The sequence below is a fragment of the Melospiza georgiana genome, chromosome 22 (assembly GCF_028018845.1).
Source record: "Melospiza georgiana isolate bMelGeo1 chromosome 22, bMelGeo1.pri, whole genome shotgun sequence".
NCBI classification, from domain to species: Eukaryota; Metazoa; Chordata; class Aves; order Passeriformes; family Passerellidae; genus Melospiza; species Melospiza georgiana.
The window spans coordinates 3,837,231-3,861,745 of record NC_080451.1 but is presented as its reverse complement, the minus strand read 5'-3'; the positions used below and the strand labels follow the sequence as shown (position 1 = coordinate 3,861,745).

General features: G+C 46.9%; 1 protein-coding gene across 1 annotated transcript; it reads right to left on the bottom strand.

Annotated features, from left to right (window-relative positions):
• Positions 1-1,496: 1,496 nt before the first annotated feature.
• Positions 1,497-7,819, bottom strand: HIPK4 (homeodomain interacting protein kinase 4). The gene is made up of 2 exons (XM_058039141.1): positions 6,456-7,819; positions 1,497-1,554 (listed from the first exon to the last, which is right to left on the bottom strand). Exons 1-2 carry the CDS (start codon positions 7,817-7,819, stop codon positions 1,497-1,499), a joined length of 1,422 nt encoding a protein of 473 aa, XP_057895124.1.
• Between the last annotated feature and the right edge of the window lie 16,696 nt (positions 7,820-24,515).

Genomic DNA, 24,515 nt, shown 5'->3' with positions numbered 1-24,515 from the left:
TCTGAGAAGGGCCAGCTGTGAAAAGGGGCAAAATGGATGTCTGGGAGCATAAAGATGAGTCACTGCCTGGAAGGGACAGACATGACTGGAAAACAGTGATCTATTTTCCAAAGCCTTGTGCTGCTTCAGTCTTCTGCGCGTCATGTCAAGTGTGCCAGAAAGTGACAGGCTTGAAGCCGCAAGGAGACTGCAAGAAATCAAGGAGGTGGAGAAAGCCCACACACACTGAGGAGGGGCAGATCTTGAATAGAAGCCAGCTCGACATTCCATCTCCCAGGAAGTTCAGGGTGCCCTCACCGCCAGCTGGGACATGGCCATGGGAACCTGCTCAGCTGCTCCCACAGGGAGAGAAAGAGCCTCCTGATGGCAGAAGCTCGGGGGAGGATGGTGCAGGCATGGAGAAAGGGAACTTCTTCATTCATCCTCAAGAGAGGAGGAGTAATGTCGGTTTCTTGGCTGTTTAGGTGACCTGGAAAGGCCCGGGGTGGTCTTGGACAGCCCGCGCTTCAAAGGACGAGAAGAGGCTTCAGATCTTTTCTTGGTCTCGGTGTTTATTAATTGTTTATCTAAAAGATTTTCTCTTGGCCCGACAGAGGTCTGCACAGCAGCCAGCCTTGAGCACACTGAGAGCCCCCGGGGCGGTCACCTATCTTTATACTCAAAACTACGTATACAATATTTATCATTTTTCCCCAATACCTTTTATCCTTATTAACCAGTGCACTTTTAGTAATAACCAATCCCAAAGTGCCACCATCACCACAGAAGATGGAGGCCAAGAAGAAGAAGAAGGACAGGACATGCCCCAATTCCTCCATCTTACTTCTTTAGACCCCCCTGTACAGAAATCCTAAACCCTGTGTTTCACACTCTAATTAACTTATCCCTTCACCATTCACCCAGTGAAATCCTCCCATCCTCATACAGGTGTCTTCTCCTGTGCAGGATCAAAGTCCAGCCACCAGACACTTCTGGCAACATTCCAGGACTCCCGAGCCCCCCAAGGGTGGTCTCGGTCACTCTGCACATCAGTCCTGAGGTGCTGAGATCCCACAGAGTAAAAAGTAGCACCAGTTGCAACATTGCAACAGGAGCCTCACTCTTGGCCAATGATTTCAAGTGCATATAGCTTCTGTACAGACCTGTTCAGTACTGGTCACCAAGCTTCCCAGCATGACCTGCCAGTGACCATCAAAGGCTGCAGATATCTCAGAAGAAGGTTGACCATTAAACCTGACATTTATGATTGAAACAATAAAACCATCAAACCAAACCTGGTCCCATATGGTTGCTTCTGATTGATCTATAGAGAGTTTGACCGTGCAAGAAACAACAGGATTTTTAAAAATTTGTTTAACTCAAGACTTCCTTTATGAACACTCCCTTGTTATGTAGAAAGGTGGGAGCTTTGTACAATGGTATTGAAAGAGCGTGCAGAGATCTCAGGGAAAAAGAATTCTCAGGAACAGTGTCTCCAGGGCTCCTGGGTGAGAGGCTCAGCTCCCCTCTGAGGGGCTCACGTTCTCCAGGTGCAGCACCCAGAGAGAGGTATCTCTGCAGGAGACAGGGAAACCCAGGGACTGCAAGCATGGACACTGACAGTTCCCACCAACAGGGCTGTTTGATTAAGCAGGTGAGTTTCCATTCTTTTTACTCCTTCTTTTGGTGAAGAAATTGGTTTCCTGGCAGACTTGGGCAGTGGAGTTTGATTAAAAAACACAACACTTCACCTTGAAGATGATTCTGCAGTGTCTCATACAAGCTGCAGTTCATATACCTTCTGTCCTATTTCTCAGCCATCCCAGAAATCACTTTCTGAGGCAAAACCAAGACAAACATTTAAGCATTTCTTATCACAGAAAGTATAAAGCACCCACTCCCAAGCCTACTGTGAAGCTCACTCCAAAATGAGGAATGATCTCCACTGCCAGTGCTTGGGACTGCTGTGCCCTCTAGCAATTAAGTCCAATGAGAAAGGTTTTGGGAGTAGGGGATGTGAGCAGGAGCAGAGTCCAGATGAGCATCCAAGTGCAGGGATCTTTCTTAGCACTAGTCACATTCTGTGTAAAAGTCACTTTTTCAGCAGCCCCGGAGAAAGGGAAAGATACTTTACTGTAGAATTACCAACATAAATGATTTTATTGTTTAGCTACATGTATTGCATCTGCATAAACCAGTTCTTTGTGCCTTGTCCTCTTACCTTCTCAGGCACACATGACATCAAAAAACACCCTTGCAAATCATGTAAAAATTGCACTACAAGCCAGGTTACTCTTCCCCATCATCTGTTCAACCAACAGTGTCTCTCTCCAGGGCCTGCACACTATGAGTGGCCTCAGTTTCCACTTTCCATCTTTTTCAGGTCCTCTGTCTTCTCCTGTCTCCCTGGGCTCTCCTCTCTGCTGGGCACTCTTCTCAGTCAGTCCCTGACCTCCCAATGCTTTTCACTGTAATTGTGCTGGCAGATGTTACCTAAAAGCACTATCCCAGCTTGGTGATCTGCACATTTTCCTCTTCTCTTGCTGCTGTTTGATGCATTTTTTGGATCTTATGGGCCCTTGTGCCCTGGCTCCCTCCCGCTGTTAACCCCGGTTCATGCAAGAGAAATGACAGTCAGTGTCTCCTCCATGGTGCCTTACCTGTGTCTCTCTGATCTGGACAGCTGGTGGCAACCATCACAGCACCTCCTGGTTTGTCTCTGGGTGTGGAACGCGGTTTCTCAAGGAGAAGAGGGAAACTTACAGTAATGCCTTGGCTATATCCTGTTGGTAGAGCTGATTGGAAGGCAGCTCTCCAGGCTGCTGGTGAGGCAGGTTGGCATCAAGTCCCAAGGCTGGTTCAGGGATGCTCCTGAGTATAAGTGGCACATTGTCAGCTCCACAGCTTCCATGGGTAAGCCATGTCAGTGCTTCCCCACCCTTGCAGGAAAGAATTTCTTCCCAGTGTCTCATCTAACCCTGCCAGATAACAGTATGATGCCATTCTCCCTTTTCCTGTCACACCACCTTGTCCCAAGTCCCTCCCCAGCTCTTCTGGAGCCCCTTTAGGCACTGGAAGGGGCCCTAAGGTCCCCCTAGAGACTTCTCTTCTCTGGTCTGAACATCCCTGGCTCTTAGTCTGTCCCCAGAGCAGAGCTGCTCCAGCCCTCAGAGCAGTTCCATGGCCTCTGGACAGCAGGTTCACATCCTTCCTGTGCTGGAGAACCCAGAGCTGGAGGCAGCACTGCAGGTGGGGTTCTGTCTGAGCAAAGAAGAGGGGCAGAACCCCCTCTCACCTGCTGCCCATGCTGTGGGGATCAGCCCAGGACACAGTTCCGGGGCTGCCAGTGCACATGGCCAGCTCATGTCCAGCCTCTCACCAGCATCCCACATCTTTTTTGGCAGGGCTGCTTTCAATCTCTTTATTTCACAGCCTGTATTGGTACTGGGTGTTACCCTGACCTATGTGCAGCACCTGCACTTGGTCTTGTTGAATCTCATAAAGTTCCTATCAGCCCACTGATTGAGCCTGTCCAAGTCCCTCTGGGTGGCCCTGTTCTCTTAGCGTGTCACCCACACTGCTCAGCCCAGTGTCATCTGCTAATGTGCTGAGGGTGTACTTGATCCCACTGTCTGTTTCACTGATGAGGATACTGAATAGCACAGGTGCCAGTACAGACCCCTGAGTGACACCCCTTGTCACAGATGTCCATCAGTACTCAGCCATCCATCCATCCATCCATCCATCCATCCATCCATCCATCCATCCATCCATCCATCCATCCATCCATCCATCATCCATCCATCCATCCATCATCCATCCATCATCCATCCATCCATCCATCATCCATCCATCATCCATCCATCCATCCATCCATCCATCCATCCATCCATCCATCCATCATCCATCCATCCATCCATCCATCCATCCATCCATCCATCCATCCCCCATCCATCCATCCATCCATCATCCATCCATCCATCCATCCATTCATCATCCATCCATCCATCCATCCATCCATCCATCCATCCATCCATCCATCCATCCATCATCCATCCATCCCCCCAATGGAGAGAGGGAGGTGTTTGTCCATCCATCTATCCCCAGCCCCCACCCTCTCAAGAAGCCTTCTCCACCCAGTTTCCCCCATGGCCCTGAAGGGGACAAGCTGGACGATGACCATCCCTGCTGCAAGAACAAGGGCAAAGTGACACCATGCAGGGGAGCAGAGAGGGACAGGTGGGAATCCCCACCTCCAGCAGACATAGGATGGGGATGAAGATGATGATGGATACCATTCTGGAGCAGAACAACCCCTACACGTGTGACAGCATAGGGGAGTTTGCGGGGAGATGAACCCCCAAAATTGACCCCCACCAAGTACAACGGCATGACTGGGAGCTGAGGAGCTGGGATAGAAGTGTGTGTGGGTACTCAGAACTCAGCTTGGGAGGATTCCAGACCCCATTTGGATATCCCAGGAGTGCTGGGGGAGCCTCTGTCCTATTGGGGGGGTTCTGGGGGTCTTGGCCTCTTTTAGGGGGCCTCACGTGTTGTGGAGGGGTCCCATGGGTGGTGGGGGGAGGTCTGCCCCTTGCTGTATTTGAGGGTGCTGTGTGGGGATATTGTTGGAGGGTGTCCTGAATGCCTGTGTCGCCTCCACTCTGGATTTTGGTTGGGGTCAGCGCTTCTGGGTGAGTCACCACCAGCTGCTGCTGACAGTGCCTTTGGGGAGGTTCTTGGGTTGTTTTGTCCTTCCCCAAAAATCTCCTTGCAGGGATATCTGACTGGTCTTGGGACTTTGTGCAGCCAGCAAGCTCGGTCTGGTGGTGAAGCTCAGGGTGAGTGGAGCTGTTGCTGCCCATACCATGCCACCAGCACCACCCAAGAGCAGCCACAGGCAGTTTGTAGGCAGGCAGTGCCAAGTGCTGGGAGAGCCTCTGCAGGCTCCATTCAAGGCCAAGGAATATTCTGAATATTCTACTGAGGAACCACTGGGTCTGGCTGTGCTGACTCTGGCTTCCCACTCCAGTTTGGGGAATGTCACAGGGTGAGTAGAAGCCTTAGACAAGCCTTGCCAGTTTAAATTTAAGAAATCACTCTGGCCCACAAGTTCTAAGGATAGCACATTAGATCTATTTGTAAATGAGTTATTTATTAAACAGAAGGCCATAACATGAAAGATATTAATCAGAATTACTTACTACTCAGTATAAAATTAAAGGAGCTACTAGTAGAATATATAGAACAGTGCACAATATTAAGGTATCTATATTAAAGCTAGTAAAAGAAATAGTACTGATTAGGAGTCAAATGTAATTTGCTACCGAGATGATGATTATGTACACAGAGTTCTTTTACTCAGCCTCCAGGGGAGTAATTGGAAAGCAGGCATCCCAGATATGGAGAGAAACTACACACATTTCTAGAAAAATGTGCAGGTTTTTGCTTTGTGAAAGTAGCTTTTATAGTTTGTGAAGTGTCTGTCAGTCAGAAATGCAGCTTATCTTGCTAAATTTCACTTCAACAGTAAGGTGTTTATTGGCAGTTGGGAGATGCTAGACTAATGTTAACCCCATGGCACCAAAATAATTCATCCAAGACAACTTGCCCTGTTTGAGCTATCTGACAAGTTAACAAGCTACAGATAAGTTTTGTGAGATGTGAGATGCCCTGCTACAGGAGAAAAAGCAGAAAACCCAAGTTTTCTGGAGTTCATGTTGTTGTTGAGCCTGAGGATGGGGGTTCCCCCTGCTGCAGTGGTGAAAAGTGACAGGCCTTTGCCAAGTGCTCTGCCAGCCCCAGGTGAGAAGCTGGGATACCCCTCAAGTCTTGGCAGTACCAAACTCCCCTGGCAAATAATCAGTTGAAATTCTCATTTTTTGGCAAAACTATTTATTGGGGAATCAATGTGAGAAACATAGCTGGTAGCACCTGGCACAGTATGTTCTACTGCAGCCCTGACTGTGGTCTCCAGCAGCAAGGCGCTGGGTTTTGGTGGTTGGGGTGCTTGAGGGTGAGGAAGAAGAAGGTCTCTTGCAAGCTCTGGACTGCTGGAGTGTATGCAAGGGTTGCTGTGGGGTCTCAGTGGTGCTGGGAGTGCCACTGGCTCTGTGGTAGGAAGAGCATGCTGAGGACTGCAGGGGCATCCCAGCCCAGCCTCTGGAGCCCATTCTCCAAATCCCTGGAGGCTTGGGGTTGCGCCACATCACCAGAGCTCTCTGTGGTGGGGAACAGGGCAGAAAGCATGGGGACAGGGTGAGTGTCACCTCCTTTTCTGTGGGAACCTCAGGCACCCGGGGACATGTGGCACCAGGAAACCCAAGTATGTAAGGGACCCCAAGCACCCTTTGTCGCAGACTCCCCATGCCCAGGAGCCCCCTCCCTGTACCTTGGCACAGGATGAGCTGTAACATCTTCCAGGCAGGTTCTGTTCCATGATGCCACCAACTGGGCTGCCATACCAGTGGCTGTACCGTTTCATTTTGCTGGGAGACCATGGCACAGCCAAGTGACCCTTGGTGGGCTCCATCTGGGGACACCGGTGATGCTGACAGTATTGGCTTCCACAGTGGACGAGACTGGGGGCTTGACAGATGTCCTGCTGACATTTGTCACCAGTGTCCCCAGCTGGCTCAGCCAGGCTGAGCCCATCCATCTGAGCAGTGGCTTTCTGGATGCCTCCCTGGCTGGCAGGGATGAAGGCACCTTTCTCTGTGCCTGGGAAGATCTTGATTATGCTGGAATCCTTACAGGATGCCCTCAGGTCTTCCTGACTGAGCTGGTAGTACTGGGTGGCCTTAAAGCTGGGCTTCACCTCCTTCATGGAGATGAAGGGATGATGAAGGGCAGCACTGGGTGTGATTCGCTCATGCGAGTCCCAAGTGAGCATCCTCTTGACCAGCTCCACCATCCTGTACAGATCACAGTGCTTGGCTAGCTCCTCCTGATCAGGATCAGGCCTCGGGCAGACATTCACCACTGCCAACTGATCCAGTGAGGAAAAGATATGCTCCCTCCTCTCCATCGGCTTTGCCATCACCTTCCCTGGTGGTTTGAGCTGCCAGGTGCCAGTGGAACATGGCGCACGTTGGAAGAAGGACTGTGTCTTTTGGGCAGCACAGAGCAGCTCACCCCGGGGTAGCCCCAAGGTAGAGCAGATGTAGCATACCTGGTCATATTCATCATTGCCAGGGTAGAGTGGCCAACCCAAGTGAAGCTCGGCCATCACACAGCCCAAAGACCAGATGTCCACCTTCTCGCAGAAGGGCAACCCCAGCAAGATCTCTGGTGCCCGGTAGAAGCGAGTTTGGATATAGGGCTCCTGGACATGGCAGACCTCAGGGAGGAGGATAGCCGAACCAAAGTCAACAAGCTTGATGCGGAATGGATAGCGTGCATGGTCCACTAACATGATGTTCTCTGGCTTAAGGTCAGCATGGATGATGGAGAGCTCCTTCAGCTTCACCAGTGCCACCAGCACCTGGGCTGTGATGGTTCGGATGTGTCGGACTGGCAGTGGTGAGAAGTTGTTTTGCTTTTGGAAGTCAAAGAGGTTTTGCTGCAGCAGCTCGAAGACCAGGTAGGTCCAGACCGTGTCACTGAAGGACTCGAGGAAATGAATGATGTGAGAGTCCTTTGTGTCCCCCTCCCGCAAAGCCTGCAGCAGCCTCAGTTCATTCTTCACTATTTGGCCATCGTGATCACAGTTCTTCAGGATCTTGATAGCCACCATCTCCCCAGTGCTCCTGCACTGCCCCTGGATCACCTGTCCAAAAGTCCCCTTCCCCACCATGGCCATTATATCATAGCACTCGGCACCTACCACTAGTGTCACCATGGTGGGATGGCTCTTCACCAGGGGCTCAGGATCCTCCAGCTCAGCATCCAGTGGGGACTGGAGACACCCAACTGTCCCAACGCAGCCTCACAACACTGTAGGTTCCAACATCACCACGACAACACATGATGTCACAACAGAAGCAACCTGGGTGGAGGAACCCCCTCAAAGCAACACTGCCCCGCCCGAATCCAGCTCTGTTGTCCCCAAATTCATCTTCAAACCCAATAACACATTCCTGGTCCCCCCAGAAAGGATCCCAGCCCCCCGAAAACTAATTTTCAACCCCCTAACCCCTTTCCCTGGTCCAACAAAATCCATCCAAGTCCTCCATGACCCATACACAGTCTCCCCAAACCAATTTCTAGTCGTCTAAACACAGTCCCTTGTTCCCCAAAACCCATTAAAGCCCCCCAAGATCTATCCCAATCTATCCCCCAATTCCCCGAAACCCATCCAAGGCCCCCAAAATCTCTCCTAGTCTCCCAAACCCAACTGAGCACCCCATGATACATCCCCAAACTCCAGATCTCCAGCCCAACACAACACACCCTAGGCCCCCCAAACCCAGCCCTAGCCCCCTGAAATCCACTTCTGCTTCCCCAAAACATAGCCTAACTCTGCCCCCCCGCCCCTGCTTATTGCCAGCCCCAAGAAAACCTGTCTCTGGCTTCCCAACTCCGTGCCCAGACTGCACAGACATTCTCATTACTTTTTTGGGCGTTAACATTTATTTCAGCCAAGCCAAGTGCAAGGAGCCATTAAACACCTCCCCTGCTTGAAAGTATACACAAAGTCTTTGAACACCCACCAAAAAAGATGGTTTTAGGGGAGTAAATGAGTTAAAGATGGTTTGGGGCAGTGATGCTCCACTACTCCATCAACATTTTAAGGGATTGCCAAAGGTTCCCATGCTTGGTGGGGGGTTCATTGCTCACCAAAGAGTTGGGAGCTCAGTGCCAGCTTATGCAGCTGAAACTTAAGAGTTCCCTCACCCCTGAGTTTCCCCAGACTGAAACATGGGGTGACTTCCATCATCACTGGCTGCAGGTTGAATTGGGGGCCCCTGGGGAAGAGCTCAACATTTGGCAACAGCCTCTTCTTCCCCTTGTGCTGGGTGAGGGGGGGCTCTGGTGGGCACCTTCCCAGAGGAGAAACCCATGCTGGGCACCTACTGCCAACGCTGGACTTTGCCCTCTGCAGCCCTGTTGAAATGGGGCTGGAAGTTCTCCACCTGTTTGGTTTCTCCTTTCACCTTCAGTTTTACCACTGCTGCTTTCTTCATACTGCCCATCTTCATCCTCCCCTCACCTTCCAACCCACTCCTAACCGAAACTACACCAAATTTTTACAATTTGATTCTCAATCAGCATCCCAGAGTTGTATCCTTCCTGGTGGTCTCCTTCATTGTTCCATCCATCCTCAGTGGTGCAAATTCAATACTGGCAGCTTCAACACCTGCATGCTGGTGGGTTTTGGTATCCTCTGCCTGGCTGGATCCTCTGGTTTTTGCACTGAGACAGTGCAACCCACCAGTGGAGACAGTGAACCACTGGGTCAATGGCTGCACTCACTCATCTCCCATTATTTCCCTGGTTTTCAGTTTGAACTGGATTGTGCCAGGAGACTGTGACTTCTTCCTTCCTGCCGTGGCAATGATTAAGCTCCCAGGTTTTTCCCTATGTCTCATTATTTTGGGGTCCTGTTATGATCTGGTTTAAACCCAGAAGAGTAAAGAAAACTAAGTCTCTGTGCATAAAATGGAAAGAATTTGAAGGTTCAAAGTATACCCAAAAATGAGATTAAAACCAAATGGGGTTAGATGTTGGTGCCAAAAAATCTATATATTTTATTTAATAGTAGAAGAGGAAAGGAAGGAAGGAAGTGGCGGAAGGAAGGAAGTGGCAGAAGGAACTGTGCCACACCACAATGAAAAGTACGGAATCCAGTGCATTAACATACATACATTTTGGGCAGGTGGGAATTACCATGTGCCTCCCTTGCAGGAGGTCACTGTCCCTTGCAACATTGTGAATTTGTTGCATCATCTGCAGTGTTCTGGTGCAGGGTCTGGGGACCCCTTGGGGGTGCCTTTGATGGACCATTGCACTCCTTGTGCTGTGGATAAGCTTTGCCTGGGACAAAGGGCCCCTGCATCTTGGGGTCCTAGCAGAGGGTGGGTGATAACTGCCTCAAACCAGAGGAATTTTCATCACACACCTAAAGCCTTTTTCCCCCCACCCTTTGGTGTGAGGACCTGTGGGAACCTGTCAGCTGATAGCCCTGGGGCTTTGGTCTCCACTCTGAAGGTGTTAAGCTTGACCCCTGTGTGAATGTCGCACTGTAGAGCGCGACACAGTACAGTAATACACAGCTCCATCAGAAGGGCGAAAGAAAGATTTTATTAAACCAACGTAACTTTTAGAGTTCCTCCAGATATTGACACCTCTCTAACACATATACAGTGCCCATTGGTCATAAAAGAGAAACAAAGTTCTCAGTAGACACCCAGAGAGCCACGTCACTCTTGAGCCAGCGAGAGTCCGTATCTCCCAACTTTCTCTCCTTCTCTGGTCTCTGTGGTAACGACCTTGGTGTTCCTTCAGGAGAGATATAGGGCTTCTCCTTATCTTCAGGAGGCCCTGCTGGCTCCCAGGGACAACACAGAATGTCTTTCCAACAATTCCCCCTTTTTGTATTTGACCAGCAAATACAACTGCTAAGGACTTCTGCAGGGCCCTTGCAAAAATCCAAGCACATAGAGGATCCATTCTTCATTCACTTACAGATAACCAACTTCTACCAACTCCACAACACACACCCTCACAATCGTAAGGTTCATATACAAACAAAACACATAGAGACAGATATTCAAATACCGTTACAGATCTCGCAATTTCCAGATAGCACATTTGTAGCAGAATGACACTTTCACCTCCAATCAAATAACTTTCTCCCACATAGAGTCAGGGACCAAGTCATTTGCCTAGTCACCACTCAGAACTAAGTAGGATCCACTTAACCTTGCAACTGGTTGCTGCTATCATAAGGGCAACCAGCCTAGTTGCTCGAAGTGTGGACTTCAGGTACTAGTTCAGCCCCTATGCAAAAGCAACACTTCTCCCTTAGGTACATCAAATTCCCCTATTTTGGGACCATTGGTGCTCTGCAAAATGAGATGGTACAAGGCACACTTTTCAGTACTACCAACCTCTCTATAAGAGAATTCAAGAAAAGGAAGCAAAAGTGATGTCCGCTAACTTGACTTTTGGAATTTCGATGTCAGCCTATAACTACTCTTACTCTGTCTTGAATTACCATCTTTACCACACAGTCCTTGAGGGTCTCTGCTTCCATCTACCTAATAACCAATACAATTACCTATTCATTTTGTTCCCACTGTGGAACCATTCATCCTGTCCTTTTCTGTGTGCTTCAAATAAGGTTTGACACAACGGGCAGAGACCGTCGAGGGCCATTTTCTGTTAAAATGCATGCATATCCTTTTCCCCGTGTTACTAATTCTACTGGGCCAGTCCATTTTCCTGTAATTAAATCTTTTACCCAAACCTTAATAGCATTCTTAAAGTTTGGCTGTTTTGAATTCAAAAACAACAAATGGTAGAATATAGGAGAGACTTGTAAGTCAGGTAAAGGACACAAAAAGTTTAAGACATAAATGGCTTTGTCTAATCTCACTGGAGGAGATTCCTTCTGCATTCCCCCTTTTTGTTTTTGCACCTGGCGCTTCAACACACCATGAGCACGCTCAATAATTGCTTGGCCTGTCGAAGCATGAGGGATACCAGTAGAATGACCAACACCCCAAGCATGAAAAAACACTTGCAATTTCTTTGAAACATACACCGGGCCATTATCCGTCTTTACATGTGATGGAACACCTAAGATGGAAAAGGTGTGGCAAAAATGATGAATAACATCCCGAGATGTTTCACCTGCCAACGCTGAGGCAACCATGGTGTGAGAAAAGGTGTCAATTGTGACATGAACATACTTTAAACGGCTAAATTCAGGCATTTTTGTAACATCTGTTTGCCGTTCTTGCAGAGGGTGTAAGCCTCTAGGATTAGTGCTGTAATATTGTGAGAAATGAGAGATATGACAATCAGGGCAAGAAGAAATAATTGACTTTGCTTCACTGTGTGATAATATAAATTGCTGCCATAGTGCCTGAGCACCCTGATGAAAAAATTGGTGAGATAGAACAGCTTGCTGTTCACATCAGGCACAGTTTTTACTGCTGAGGCAGCCACGAGGGAATCCACATAGGCATTACCTTCCACAAAGAATCCAGGTAGCGATGTATGGCTACAAATACGCATAATAAAATAAGAATGCTTTCAGTTACGAATAACAGTCCTCAATTTAAACAACATGACAAATAATGGTTTCTCCTTTACATTGTACAACACAGCTTGATCCAACTGCTTTACTAAATTAGCAACATAAACAGAATCAGCAACTGTATTTACGGAACTAGGAAATAAGGTAAATGCCAAAAGTACGGCACAAAGTTCAATTAACTGAGGAGACCCTTGTTGAACCATTACTTCATGTTTCCAGTGGTCATCTTTCTTCCAGGCTACAGCAGCCTTTCCGTTTCTTCCAGATCCATCCGTAAAAACTGTTGTGCCTTCTACTGGTACTGAAGAGCAAAGTTGTTTTCCCTGAAAAGGAATCTCCTTAGTGAAATTCAAAATAAGATGAGATGGTAAATGATATGCTATTTGACCTGTAAAGGAAGATAAAGCAGATTGTAGCTTGTGATTGTTTTGAAAACACCACTCAAAATACCATTGCTGTACTAGTATGACAATAGTTGCAGGATCACAACCTAGGATTTCATGGCAGCGCCTGCGACCTTTGATAATGATGTCTGCAAAAAGCTCATACAGACCTGGAGCAGTTTTTCGTGGCCTGAAAGACAAAAATATCCACTCCAAAATATGCAATTTATCTTCCCATTTGTCATTCCATTGACACAACAATCCAGATGGTATTTCATTATCTCTCAAAATCAACAATTGCACACCAACAGAAACATCTATCCTGGTGATGTTAAGGCCAATTCAACTTCTTCTACAGCCTTTTTTGCTGCAGCAGTCAAATGTCTCTCATCGGTAGAAGAAGTTATCCCTGATAATAAGTCATACAAAGGTTGCAGTTGATGATAGGTTATCCCCAAGTATGGCCTAAGCCAACCTATTGCACCAACCAATTTCTGCATGTCAACAGCAGTTTTAAGATCAATGTCCAGTTTTATAGGTTGAGGCACAATCTGTGTATTGGTTATTATCAACCCCAAATATTTCCACGGCATCTGTCTTTGGACTTTCTCTGGGGCAATAACCAAACCAAAGGCCTCTAAATTTTTCACAGCACATTTTTCAAGAGCCAACAATTGTTGTTTATTTTCAGAAGCCAACAAGATATCATCCATACAATGATAGCAATAACAGTTGCTAAATTGCTCTTGGACCTTAGATAAAGCCTGTGCCACAAACCACTGACAAATACTCGGAGAATTTCTCATTCTTTGAGGCAAAACAGTCCACTGATATCTTTGGTCCGGTTCCTCATGATTTAAAGAAGGCGCCGTAAAGGCGAATTTTTCCTTATCCTGATCAGCCAATGGAATTGTAAAAAAGCAATCTTTCAAATCAATGATAATTATTTCCCATCCTTGTGGAATCATTGTAGGTGTTGGGAGACCTGATTGTAAAGCACCCATTGCAGCCATCACCGCGTTTATCCGCCGTAAATCGTGCAGAAGTCTCCACTTACCAGATTTCTTCTTTATTACAAACACAGGTGTATTCCATGGGCTAAATGAGTTTTCAATATGTCCAGCTAGTAATTGTTCTTTCACTAGCTTCACAGGGCAAGAAGCTTTTCAGTAGGCAGGGGCCACTGCTCAATCCAGACAGGCTCATCTGTCAGCCACGTCAAGGACACAACTGGATGTTTAAAGCCCTGCATCCCAGTGGCCCCACTAAAAATCCATGGTAATTTTAACAACCCATTGAGTTAAACAATCACGTCCCCATAAATTAGGCTGAACATTAGTAACATATGGTCTAATGTCAGCTTGTTGACCTTCCAGATGTATTACAGTGATTGCGATTGCAGGTAAAGCACCAGCAATTGACCCACCTAACCCAACAACTCCAACGGTTGATTGAGTGAGGGGCCGTGTTGGAGGTTAAACAAGCTGTGAAACTACAGTTACATCTGCTCCTCTGTCAAGTAGACCTGATATTGTTGTAGTTTCTGGGTGATATCTCTTAGCAGTGACCAAACATTGTATTTCTGGAAGCTCATTGGTCACCTTTTGAGTCCAGAGAACCTGAGGTGGTCCTGTAGATCTAAAACCTCCAGTGCCACAACTCCGGTCCACTACAGGTGGAACACAACTCATAAAAGGAAAAGTTGAGCGATACAAATATCTTTTTGAATGACAACAGGAGGTTCACTAACAGACACCATCTGAATTTGTCCCACATAATCAGAATTAATAAGACCCAAATGAACATTAATATCTTCAATAGTGCTACTAGATCTTCCCATCAAAAAAGCACTCAAACCTTGACCTATAGGACCATAAGCATCAAGAGGCACTTTACATATATCTCTTGTCGAAATAGTCACTGTGTCAGCTATGGTATATCAATCCCTGCCAAGCCTCTTGTGGCCCCTGTGTCTCGGTCACAAATAGAGAGCTTTGCAGCGCTGGCAGGGCTCGTGATTGCCGTCCGGGTATTTGTGTCTCCACGCGCCCCTTCGCATTCCGCCTCCAGTTTCCCTGCGCTCGTTGACCACCTGAAAAAGATCTTAACTTACAAAATTTAGCAATATGGCCAAAGTTACCACATCGATGACAAGGCACTTTACTGGTCCAAACTACCCTAGAGTGTGCACGTCGCCCAGCAGTTTGAGGGCATTGGGTCTTCACATGTCCTGATTCTTCACAAGCAGAACATCTGGGTGAGGACTTCATGACTCTTGCCAAAGCAGCCATTTTATGTTCAACCGAACTGACCTTTGAGCAAGCAACTACAAGATCAGACAGCGAAGGTTCTCCTGGTAAAGAATCAATAATTCTCCTACAATTGTCATTCTCATTTTCTCGTGCTAGCTGTCTGCATAAAATTTGCCTCAACTTATCATCTTCTGCTTGCTTCTCAAGGGCTGCAGCAGCCCTCTCCACAAACTGCAGAAAAGGTTCCTTCACCCCTTGCTGGATGGTAATATGCCTTGTTTTAGGAGCTGCCATCTCCATTGTTTTAAGCAAGGCACTCATACCCGGCTGCTGGGCCTGTGCCAGAACCAGGGGGTCCCATCTTGCCTGCAAATCCAGGTTAGAGAATGGTCCATTGCCCAGCAAGGCATCAACTCCCACAGCGTGACATGGATCGTGCTGCGGTAACTGCATATTGTCCAATGCTACTCTTTCAACCATTTGTTTCCAGGTAGCTTGAGACACACCATACTGCACTGGCTGAAACAGAATCCTAGAAAGGTGAACAATATCATAAGGGGCGAGTACATCAGCATTTAAAACATGAATCACTTGCATCACCTGCAAAGAGTTAACACCATACTGATCTACTTTGGACTGAAAGTCCTGTACAACCCTCCATGCAAAAACCTGATGGCTATCTTGTCCTGAATTAGGAGCAGCTTTGAAAACAGGAAAAGCCACAGGCCCACCAGAAGCAGCAGCAGTCATCCCCATCCTTCTAGGTGGACCTATTTTTTCTAACAAATTCCAATCCCCTACTTCAACTGCTTTCATTCATACGTGCTCCCAAAAATGCAAAGGGTGTCAAGGAGTCACAGCCACCTGGCAGGGAGGCAAGAGTCCAAGAAACAGCAGACCTGGATCTGCTACGAGGTTGAACAGAAACAGATTCCTGTGTCTTTTTAGATGTACTTATAACCGGCAGTTCATCGTCAGAGCTGTCACTGACAGGGCAGGACACGATGTTAAAGATTGCATTTGTTGGACTAGCTCGGGAAGGAGGGGGGCAGACGGCTCACCGGGGGTTGGAGCGGAGGCAGAGTGCTCGAGGCGGGGCAGAGAGGGGGTGGCTGGCTCAAGGGAACGTGAGGAGCAGGCAGACAGCTCGAAGCAGGGCAGAGGCGGGCGGACGGCTCAAGGGAAAGCGGGGACGGGCACGGACGGGCAGCTGAGCCGCGGGAAGGTGCGGGGGGAGCAGCCGACCCAGCCTGTGTTTCACTCCGCTTCTTCTGTAACTTCATTTTTGCTAGCTGCTGTGCAGGTGTGAGATATTTTGGTCTAGCGCTCAGTTCAGCTAACTGTTGAGCAGGCGAAGTATACACAGGTTTAACATAGTCTTTAGGAGATAAATACCGAGGAACAGTCCCAGCCTGCCGTTTAATTCTTACGATAGCAAACCCTGGGGGAAGCTCCACAGCAGCAGCAGCTGCAGCAGCCTCCTCAGGGGACGATACATCGACAGGCTCAAGCTCACCTTCCTCCTGTTCCTCTACTCCAGTTTCTTGCTCCAATTCCTGCTCCTCCAATTCCTCCTCTCTCTCTTGTTCTGCTTTCCATTCCTTCAATGCCTCGTACAGCAGCCTCCAAGTAGCAGCCAAATCAACAACAGTCTTATCCCCCTTACATATCACTTCCCATAGTCTCTTCCCAACTTTTTTCCATGCCCAGACACTGAAGGCAGTGTCAGCATCAGCCTCAAAGTCCTGTGATTTGCACCATATCAGTAAACTGCAAAGCGCATAATCAGAAGTTTCAACCCTTTGTCTTTTCAATAAAGTTTTCCACATGGACAAAACAGTAATTTCCTCCTTTGATAAATTATTTCCCATAATTTTTCCCAATCGCTCACCTCGAATCAGATGTCTGAATTGGGTCAGGACCTTCGCAGCGTCCCTGCTGCCTTCACTCAGATTTTTTTAGGGTACCCTTCAACTTTTTTTTTTTTTCCCCCCTTTTACAGTCCGTTGTAATCACGGAGGACGGCCACCAGATGCCGCTGTAGAGCGCGACACAGTACAGTAATACACAGCTCCATCAGAAGGGCGAAAGAAAGATTTTATTAAACCAACGTAACTTTTAGAGTTCCTCCAGATATTGACACCTCTCTAACACATATACAGTGCCCATTGATCATAAAAGAGAAACTAAGTTCTCAGTAGACACCCAGAGAGCCACGTCACTCTTGAGCCAGCGAGAGTCCGTATCTCTCAACTTTCTCTCCTTCTCTGGTCTCTGTGGTAACGACCTTGGTGTTCCTTCAGGAGAGATATAGGGCTTCTCCTTATCTTCAGGAGGCCCTGCTGGCTCCCAGGGACAACACAGAATGTCTTTCCTACATGAATGTGTTCTTTTCTTCCCAGACCTGAGTTTACTTTGTCTTTTTCCATCCGTGAATAGTTCAGTGCCCCAGTCAGACAGCCTGTTCAGGCTGTGGTGGTCTTCTTTGCAGCTTTTGTAATGCATTTTGCTATAATAGGCAAAAGTTATCCATGAAAATGTTTAAGTCATAAACTATAACATTTCATTCTCCAACAGGTTGCCCCAGTCCAGACAGCAGGGTTGGATCTCTCACATTTTGGCAACTTCACCCACCCCACCCAGCTCTGGCCAGACCCAGTGAGCAGTTTAGGCAGTACTGGCCCATTATGAGCAAAGTGATATTGTTTTGCTTACAGACAGGGAGCGGAGTTTTAGCACTCCGTGGATGTGACCAAGTTGTTATCCTATATCATGTACGTCATCACTAGTTCTGGCAGGAAAACCTGGGCACCCCAACTGGAACTCAGCCATCTTCCCCTCGTTCTGCGAAGGTGTTTCAGCATCAACCTCTATGGCCTCAGTTCCTCTGCCATCTCACTGGTCCCCTCTCCCATTCTTCCTCCACAGTGCAGCCACAGACCATAGTGCTGAAATAGAAAACACTAATTGACTGTAGTGCCGAACTGACAGCACTGTCAGTGTCGCAGACATTTCTCCACAGAAATCCTTTCTTTCGGATTTCTGCGTCTTCTGGAGGGCAAAGGCCTCAGAAGACAAGGTAAACAATTATTATCAGCTACTGTGGAATGTAACAGGGGCACCTTGATTGGCTCAGGCTTCTTGTTTATAATTAAGGGCCAATCACAAAGTGCAAGCTGGGGACTGAGTCCTTGGCCACAACTTTGTTATAGATTTTTTTTTCTTTCTTTCTATTCTTAGCTTAGCTTAGCTTAGCCTAGCAGCTCTGCAAACTTCTCTATTCTTTTTGGTATAGTCATAATGTATTATATATCATATATCAATAAATCCAGCCTTCTGATCTAGAAACAAGATTCACCGTCTCTCTCTCTCACCAGCAGCGACCCACACAGGGCGCAGTAATACTGTCAGGGAGGCTGTATTGCAGGAAAGGACTGGCAGGGGAGACCCCACAATGCTGTATAAGCACCAGAGGCATCCATGCAAAACTGAGCTCAGCAGAGTGGCAATGCAACCCCTACTTGGATGACCTGGCTTCCAGGGGGTTTATTTTGTCACTGTTTTTCGTTATTTCGGGCTAGGTAAGCAGGAAATATTAGCCACAGGAGCTTCCCTGCCATCTTGCTTTAGTTCCTGATGACCACATGGGTATTGTGTGGGAATGCTTGCCATATTAGTCATGTGGACACAACATATACAAGTATCTACCATCTTTTTTTGTTCCCAGTGGTAAACACCTTTCTGTGGGTGAAACACCTTATCTTTTTGTATACTTTTGCTATTAATACTGCCATTGTTATTATTGTGAGAAACAACTGCTCACTTTAAAAAATTTAAAGAGTTTATTAAACCTTAAAAAAATACAACAAAAGGACTAAATAGGGGAAAACTGCAGCGCTGGGAACTGCCCTCGTGGCTGCCTACCATGTGGCTGGCTCTTCTAGATGGATGCTCAGTCTTTTATACCCCTGGGCGGGGGGGTTGCATCAGCCAGCCCTCGCCCCTCCCAGAGTCTGTCAGTCAGCTCTTCTTTGCCATTTATCAGTGGAACCTGCTTTCTTGTAACTGGATTGGAGGGTCAGGGGTTGTCAGGCTGTGCCTGCCTAGCACCAAGCTTTTCCATTCCCAACTGCCCCATGCAAGGGGCACATGTGCACACCTTCTTTCTACTGGTCCTAGTCAACCCTGGCTGTCTGATGGCAACAATATGGGGGGGGGATAGGGAACTGTGAGGAGAAGACATTTAAACTACAATAACATAACTATACATCACTAAAGCTTTTCTTAATATTCACGCAATATTCATCCCTTAATTGTGAGAGCCATTCTTCTCATTATCCATCATAGATAATGGATAATCCATAAACAAACCCACCTTTTCTTTTTTGTAAGTTATTTGGCTCGAGCAATTAACTAATTTTTTTTTTTGATGAACTACTCCTGTTTTTTTGTTAAGTCAAGTTTGATTATGGATTAGTTATAATAGTATCTGTTGATATGGGTGGGGATAGTGGAAAAGGGTTTTAAGCAAAATGATTGGTGGAGTTTGAGAACAAAGGTCCGGTATGGCTTTTACCCCCACCTCCCATGCCTACAGGATTGCTGCCTGCAGCTGGGTTGTAATCTTCTCGATGGTGAGTACAGGGGCCAACTTGGTCTTGGTCTCAGTTCCCACCATACTTTAGTTTTAAGTGAATCCTTATAACACTTTACACTGTTCCTCCCCTTAACAGATACTTGTAATTTTCATAGGACGATTATATTAATGACTAATACAATTTAAATTCTCCATTATAAATGTTACTTAAGCAGTTATTTAAACCATGGAGAGTAGTCCTGTGAGGCTTTCACTTGTCTTTCACAAAGTATAGCAACAGGGGAATAATGCTAATCTATCAATATACAAGAATGAGTTTACTCATTTACAAGTTTTAACAAGTCTACAGCAAAATTAAGGCACAAGGTAAGAACATAAACTAAGTTGAACTCTACATATTCTGACATAGTGTACACAGGGAGTTGGGGCTACTGTGATCAGTAGAGCTCAGTAGTGACACATATACGTAGACACACACAAACACACACGTTCGTTTTCTCAGGTGGGACAGCAGCCAGAGGCACAGAGATGTGCATCCAGAGCCGTGTTCATGGGCGTGCTTAGCCCATGTCTGCACGCAGGGGTATTTGCAGAGCTAGTAGACACACTTGTTTACTGGCATAGAACCTTGGTTCTGTAGGTACAGTGGCACCTATCAGCAGCATGCACACACACACAGAGCTGTGCACCCTCTACTTGCACACGCCAGCACACATGTGCCACAAAGACACTCACTTCTGTACACTCTCTACTAATGCACATATGCTCACAAACACGAGACTTGCTCATATGTAGAACTTGTGTGTATTAACATAGGCGTGTAAATCTGTGCACACTAATATGTGTAATGTCATCAACACACATATCTTACACAGGGCTATGCTCACACTTGTAGAGCCTGTGCACATTCACAAACACAGGGCTGTACACCAATTTAGTCATACCTAAGAAGGGGTAATTTAACACTTATGTATGTAGTAATGCACACATCACGTGTACACCTTGGTACCTGTGTGTGTGCACCCGGCACACACAGGTGTCGCATGTGCAGAGTCACACACCTGGGTACACATGTACACATAGATATACACTGGCACATACTTGTAAAGCATTCCCCAGAGCTCTTCTGGAAAGAGAGCAGTAGGACATCTACTATTTGTTATGCCCTGTCACTTCCAGGCAGTATTTCACCCACTGTACCCTTGGTGTGGGACCAGACAGTGTTGTTTTAAAGGAAAGGTTAAAGAAAAGCTGTGTTGGATTCTTGCCTCTGGCCTCTTACCCTACAACGGCGGGAGGGCACAAAATTGAGCACTTTCTGTTGTTTTGTCTTTCCTAGAGGCTTGATCAGCACTAAGGAGAGGTCATTTATTTAGATTGTGGAGATTTGGACAAGTACTTCTCTTACAAAGAACAAGTATAAAATAATTGGCTTATCTCTTTTATAAGGAAAAGAGGTTTCTCCTTTGAAGTGAATACAAACTAGAACCAGAAAGAAGGGCATGGAAAAGAGAGAGAACAAGGCATAGAACTGGTTATCACCTATTCTCAGGATGATGCAAAGACTGAGGCACTTTCCAGTAGATGAGACTGAAGGCTTTGAAATGAAGAGGTGCCAAATTTCCAAATACTCTCAGTGTTCCCACAGCATACATTACTCTGTCTCATCCAGTACCTCTATTCATTTCAGCCAAGTACAGATTTCTTGCATCATTTCTGAAGATGGAAATACAAAGAGAGCTTGGGAGAGGGCTTTGTAGCCCACTGTCTGCCAGTGCAATTGGAAAAAAACAAAGGTCCTAGCTGCTGGCAGAATAAGTTTTGGAGAAATCCAGTAAACTTTGCAAATTCCTAGCTTGGCACCAAATGGTCTGCCCGATTGGGTGGCCGCAAACAGACACCATTATCCATGGGAAAAAAAAGTCATATCACTAGGATCTGAGTATCACCACAGACATGGCATTTGTGGGTCTAAGGACTTGCAGGCTCCTAGTTGCTGGCAGCTTTAGTTTTGGAGAAATCCAGCAAAGTTTGCAAATTTCTCACTTGGAACTGCACTGTTGGCCAGGGCGAGTGGCCGCAAACGAAGGGTATTTCCCATGGGAAAAAGAAGTAATTTCCCCCAAGGTCTGGGTACCAGATTAAAAGTGGCATTTGGAGCTCAAAGGACTTGCAGGGTCCTATGTACTGGCAGCTTTAGCTTTGGAGAAATCTAGCAAAGTTTGCAAATTTTTCGCTTGGAATCTCACTGTCTGCCCAGCCGAGAGGCCACAAAGGGAGGCCATTTTCCATGGGAAAAAGACATCATTTCATCTGTGTTTGTATTTCAGACTAAAGGTGGCATTTGGGGCTCTAAGAACTTGCAGGGTCCTCGATGCTGGCAGCTTTAGTTTTGAAGAAATCCAACAAAGTTTGCATATTTCAAGCTTGACATCGCAGCATCTGCCAGGGCAACTGGAAAAAAATGGAGTCCATATGTCATAGGCAAAAGAAGTCATTTCCCCAGTGTCTAGGTCTCACCTCAGAGGTGGCTTTTGAGGCTCTAAGGACGTGCAGGGTCGTAGGTGCTGGCAGCTTTAGTTTTGGAGAAATCCAGCAAAGTTTGCAAATTACTCACTAGGCACCGCACTCACGGCCAGACCAAGTGGCAACAAACCAAGGCCATTTCCCATGGGAAAAATAAGTCTTTTCCTTAGTTGTGCATGTCAGATTCAAGGTTGTGTTTCAGGCTCTAAGGACTTGCAGGGCTTTAGTTGCTGGCAGCTTTAGTTTTGGAGAAATCCACCAAAGTTTGCCAATTTCTCACTTGGAACTGCACTGTTGGCCATGGCGAGTGGCCGCAAACAAAGAGTATTTCCCATGGGAAAAAGAAGTAATTTCCCCCAGGGTCTGGGTACCAGATGAAAGGTGGCCTTAGGGGCTCTAATGACTTGCAGGGTCTTAGTTGCTGGCAGCTTTAGTTTTGGAGAAATTCCGCAAAGTTTGCCAATTTCAAGTTTGGAATCACACTGTCTGCCTGGGCAACTGGAAAAAAATGGAGGCCATATGTTATAGGCAAAAGAAGGCATTTCCCACTGTCTGGGTCTCACATCAGAGGTGGCTTTTGGGGCTCTAAGGACTTACAGGGTTCTAGTTTCTGTCAGATTTAGTTTTGGAGAAATCTAGCAAAGTTTGCAAATTTCGAGCTAAGCGCAATCCTGTGCCCAAGGTCAAATGGCTGCAAAACAGAGGCCATTTAACATGGGAAAAAGAAGTCACTTCCTCAGGGTCTGGGGATAAGATTAAAGGTGACGTTTGGGGCTCTAAGGACTTGCAGGGTCTTAGTTGCTGGCAGTTTTCGTTTTGGAGAAATCCAGCAAAGTTTACCAATTTCAAGCTTGGCAGCGCACAGTCTGCCATGGTGATAGGCTGCAAAGGGAGGCCATTTTCTGTGGGAAAAAGAAGTCATTTCAACTGTGTTTGTCTTTAAGACTAAAGGTGGCCTTTGGGGCTCTAAGGACTGGCAGGGTCCTAGTTGCTGGCAGCTTTAGTTTTGGAGAAATCCAGCAAAGTTTGCCAATTTCTAACCAGGCGTGGCCCTAGTGGCCAGGGCAAGATGCTGCAAACAAAGGTGATTTTCTGTGGGAAAAAGAAGTCTTTTTTCCCAGGGTCTAGGTATCAGATGAAAGGTGACGTTTGCGGCTCTAAGGATTTGCAGGGTCATAGTTGCTGGCAGCTTTAGTTTTGGAGAAATCCAGCAAAGTTTGCCAATTCCTAACCTAGCGCCACCCTAGCGGCCAGAGCGAGTGGCCTCAAACAGAGGCCATTTTCCATGTGGAAATGAAGTAGTTTCCCCAGTGTCTGGGTATCAGATGAAATGTGGCTTTTGGTGCTCTAAAACCTTTCAGGGTCCTTGTTGCTGGCTGCTTCAGTTTTGGAGAAATCCAGGAAAGTTTGCTAATTTCTAAACTGGCACGGCCCTGTCGGTCTGGTTGAGATGATGCAAACAAAGGCCATTTTCCATGGGAAAAACAAGTCCTTTTCCCAGGTACTGGGAATCAGTTGAAAGATGACGTTTGGGGCTCTAAGGACTTGCAGGGTCCTAGTTGCTGGCAGCTTTAGTTATGGAGAAATCCAACAAGCCTTGTCCATTTCCACCTTGGCACCACCCTGTCGACAAGGGTGAGTTGCTGCAATTGGAGTCCATTCTTCATGGGAAAAATGAGTCCTTTCCTCAGGGTCTAGGTACCAATTCAAAGGTGGCCTTTGGAGCTCTAAGGACATGCACCGTCCTAGTGGCTGGCAGCTTTAGTTTTGAAGAAATCCAGTGAAGTTTTCCAATTTCCAACCTGGCGCTGCCATGTCGGTCAGAGCGAGTGGCCTCAAACGGAGGCCATTTTCCATGTGGAAAAGAAGTAGTTTCCGCAGTGTCTGGGGAATCATTTGAAAGGTGGCATTTGGTGCTCTAAAACCTTGCAGGGTCCTAGTTTCTGGCTGCTTTAGTTTTAGAGAAATCCAGCAAAGTTTGTTAATTTCTAAACGGGTGCGGCCCTGTTGGTCAGGGCGAGATGCTGCAAACAAAGGCCATTTTCAGTGGGAAAAAGAAGTCGTTTCCCCAGGTACTGGGAATCAGTTGAAAGGTGACGTTTGGGGCTCTAAGGACTTGGAGTGTCATATTTGTTGTCAGCTTACATTATAGAGAAATCCAAGAAAATTTGCCAGTTTGGAGCTTGGCACTGCACTGTTGACGTGGGCCAGAAGCCACAAAATGGAGGCATTTTTCCGTGGGAAAAAGAAGTCATTTATCCAGGGACTGGATATCAGTTCAAAGGTGATGTTTGGGGCTCTAAGGACTTGCAGAGTCCTATTTGCTGGCAGCTTTGGTTATGGAGAAATCCAACAAGGCTTGTCCATTTCCACCTTGGCACCGCCCTGTCAGCAAGGGTGACTTGCTGCAAACAGAGTCCATTTTCCATGGGAAAAATAAGTCTTTTCCCCAGGGTCTGGGTACCAGATGAAAGGTGGCCTTAGGGGCTCTAATGACTTGCAGGGTCCTCGTTGCTGGCAGCTTTAGTTTTGAAGAAATCCAGCGAAGTTTGCCAATTTCTAACCAGGTGCTG

What these genes read in the sequence shown, in the direction of transcription:
- HIPK4 (XM_058039141.1), bottom strand. Translation starts at nt 7,819, where the DNA reads ATGGTGACACTAGTGGTAGGTGCCGAGTGCTATGATATAATGGCCATG. An exon ending in TCTCCCAGCAAAATGAAACG is followed by an intron (nt 1,555 to 6,455) that starts GTACAGCCACTG and finishes TGTCTCCTGCAG; the next exon opens with AGATACCTCTCTCTGGGTGC.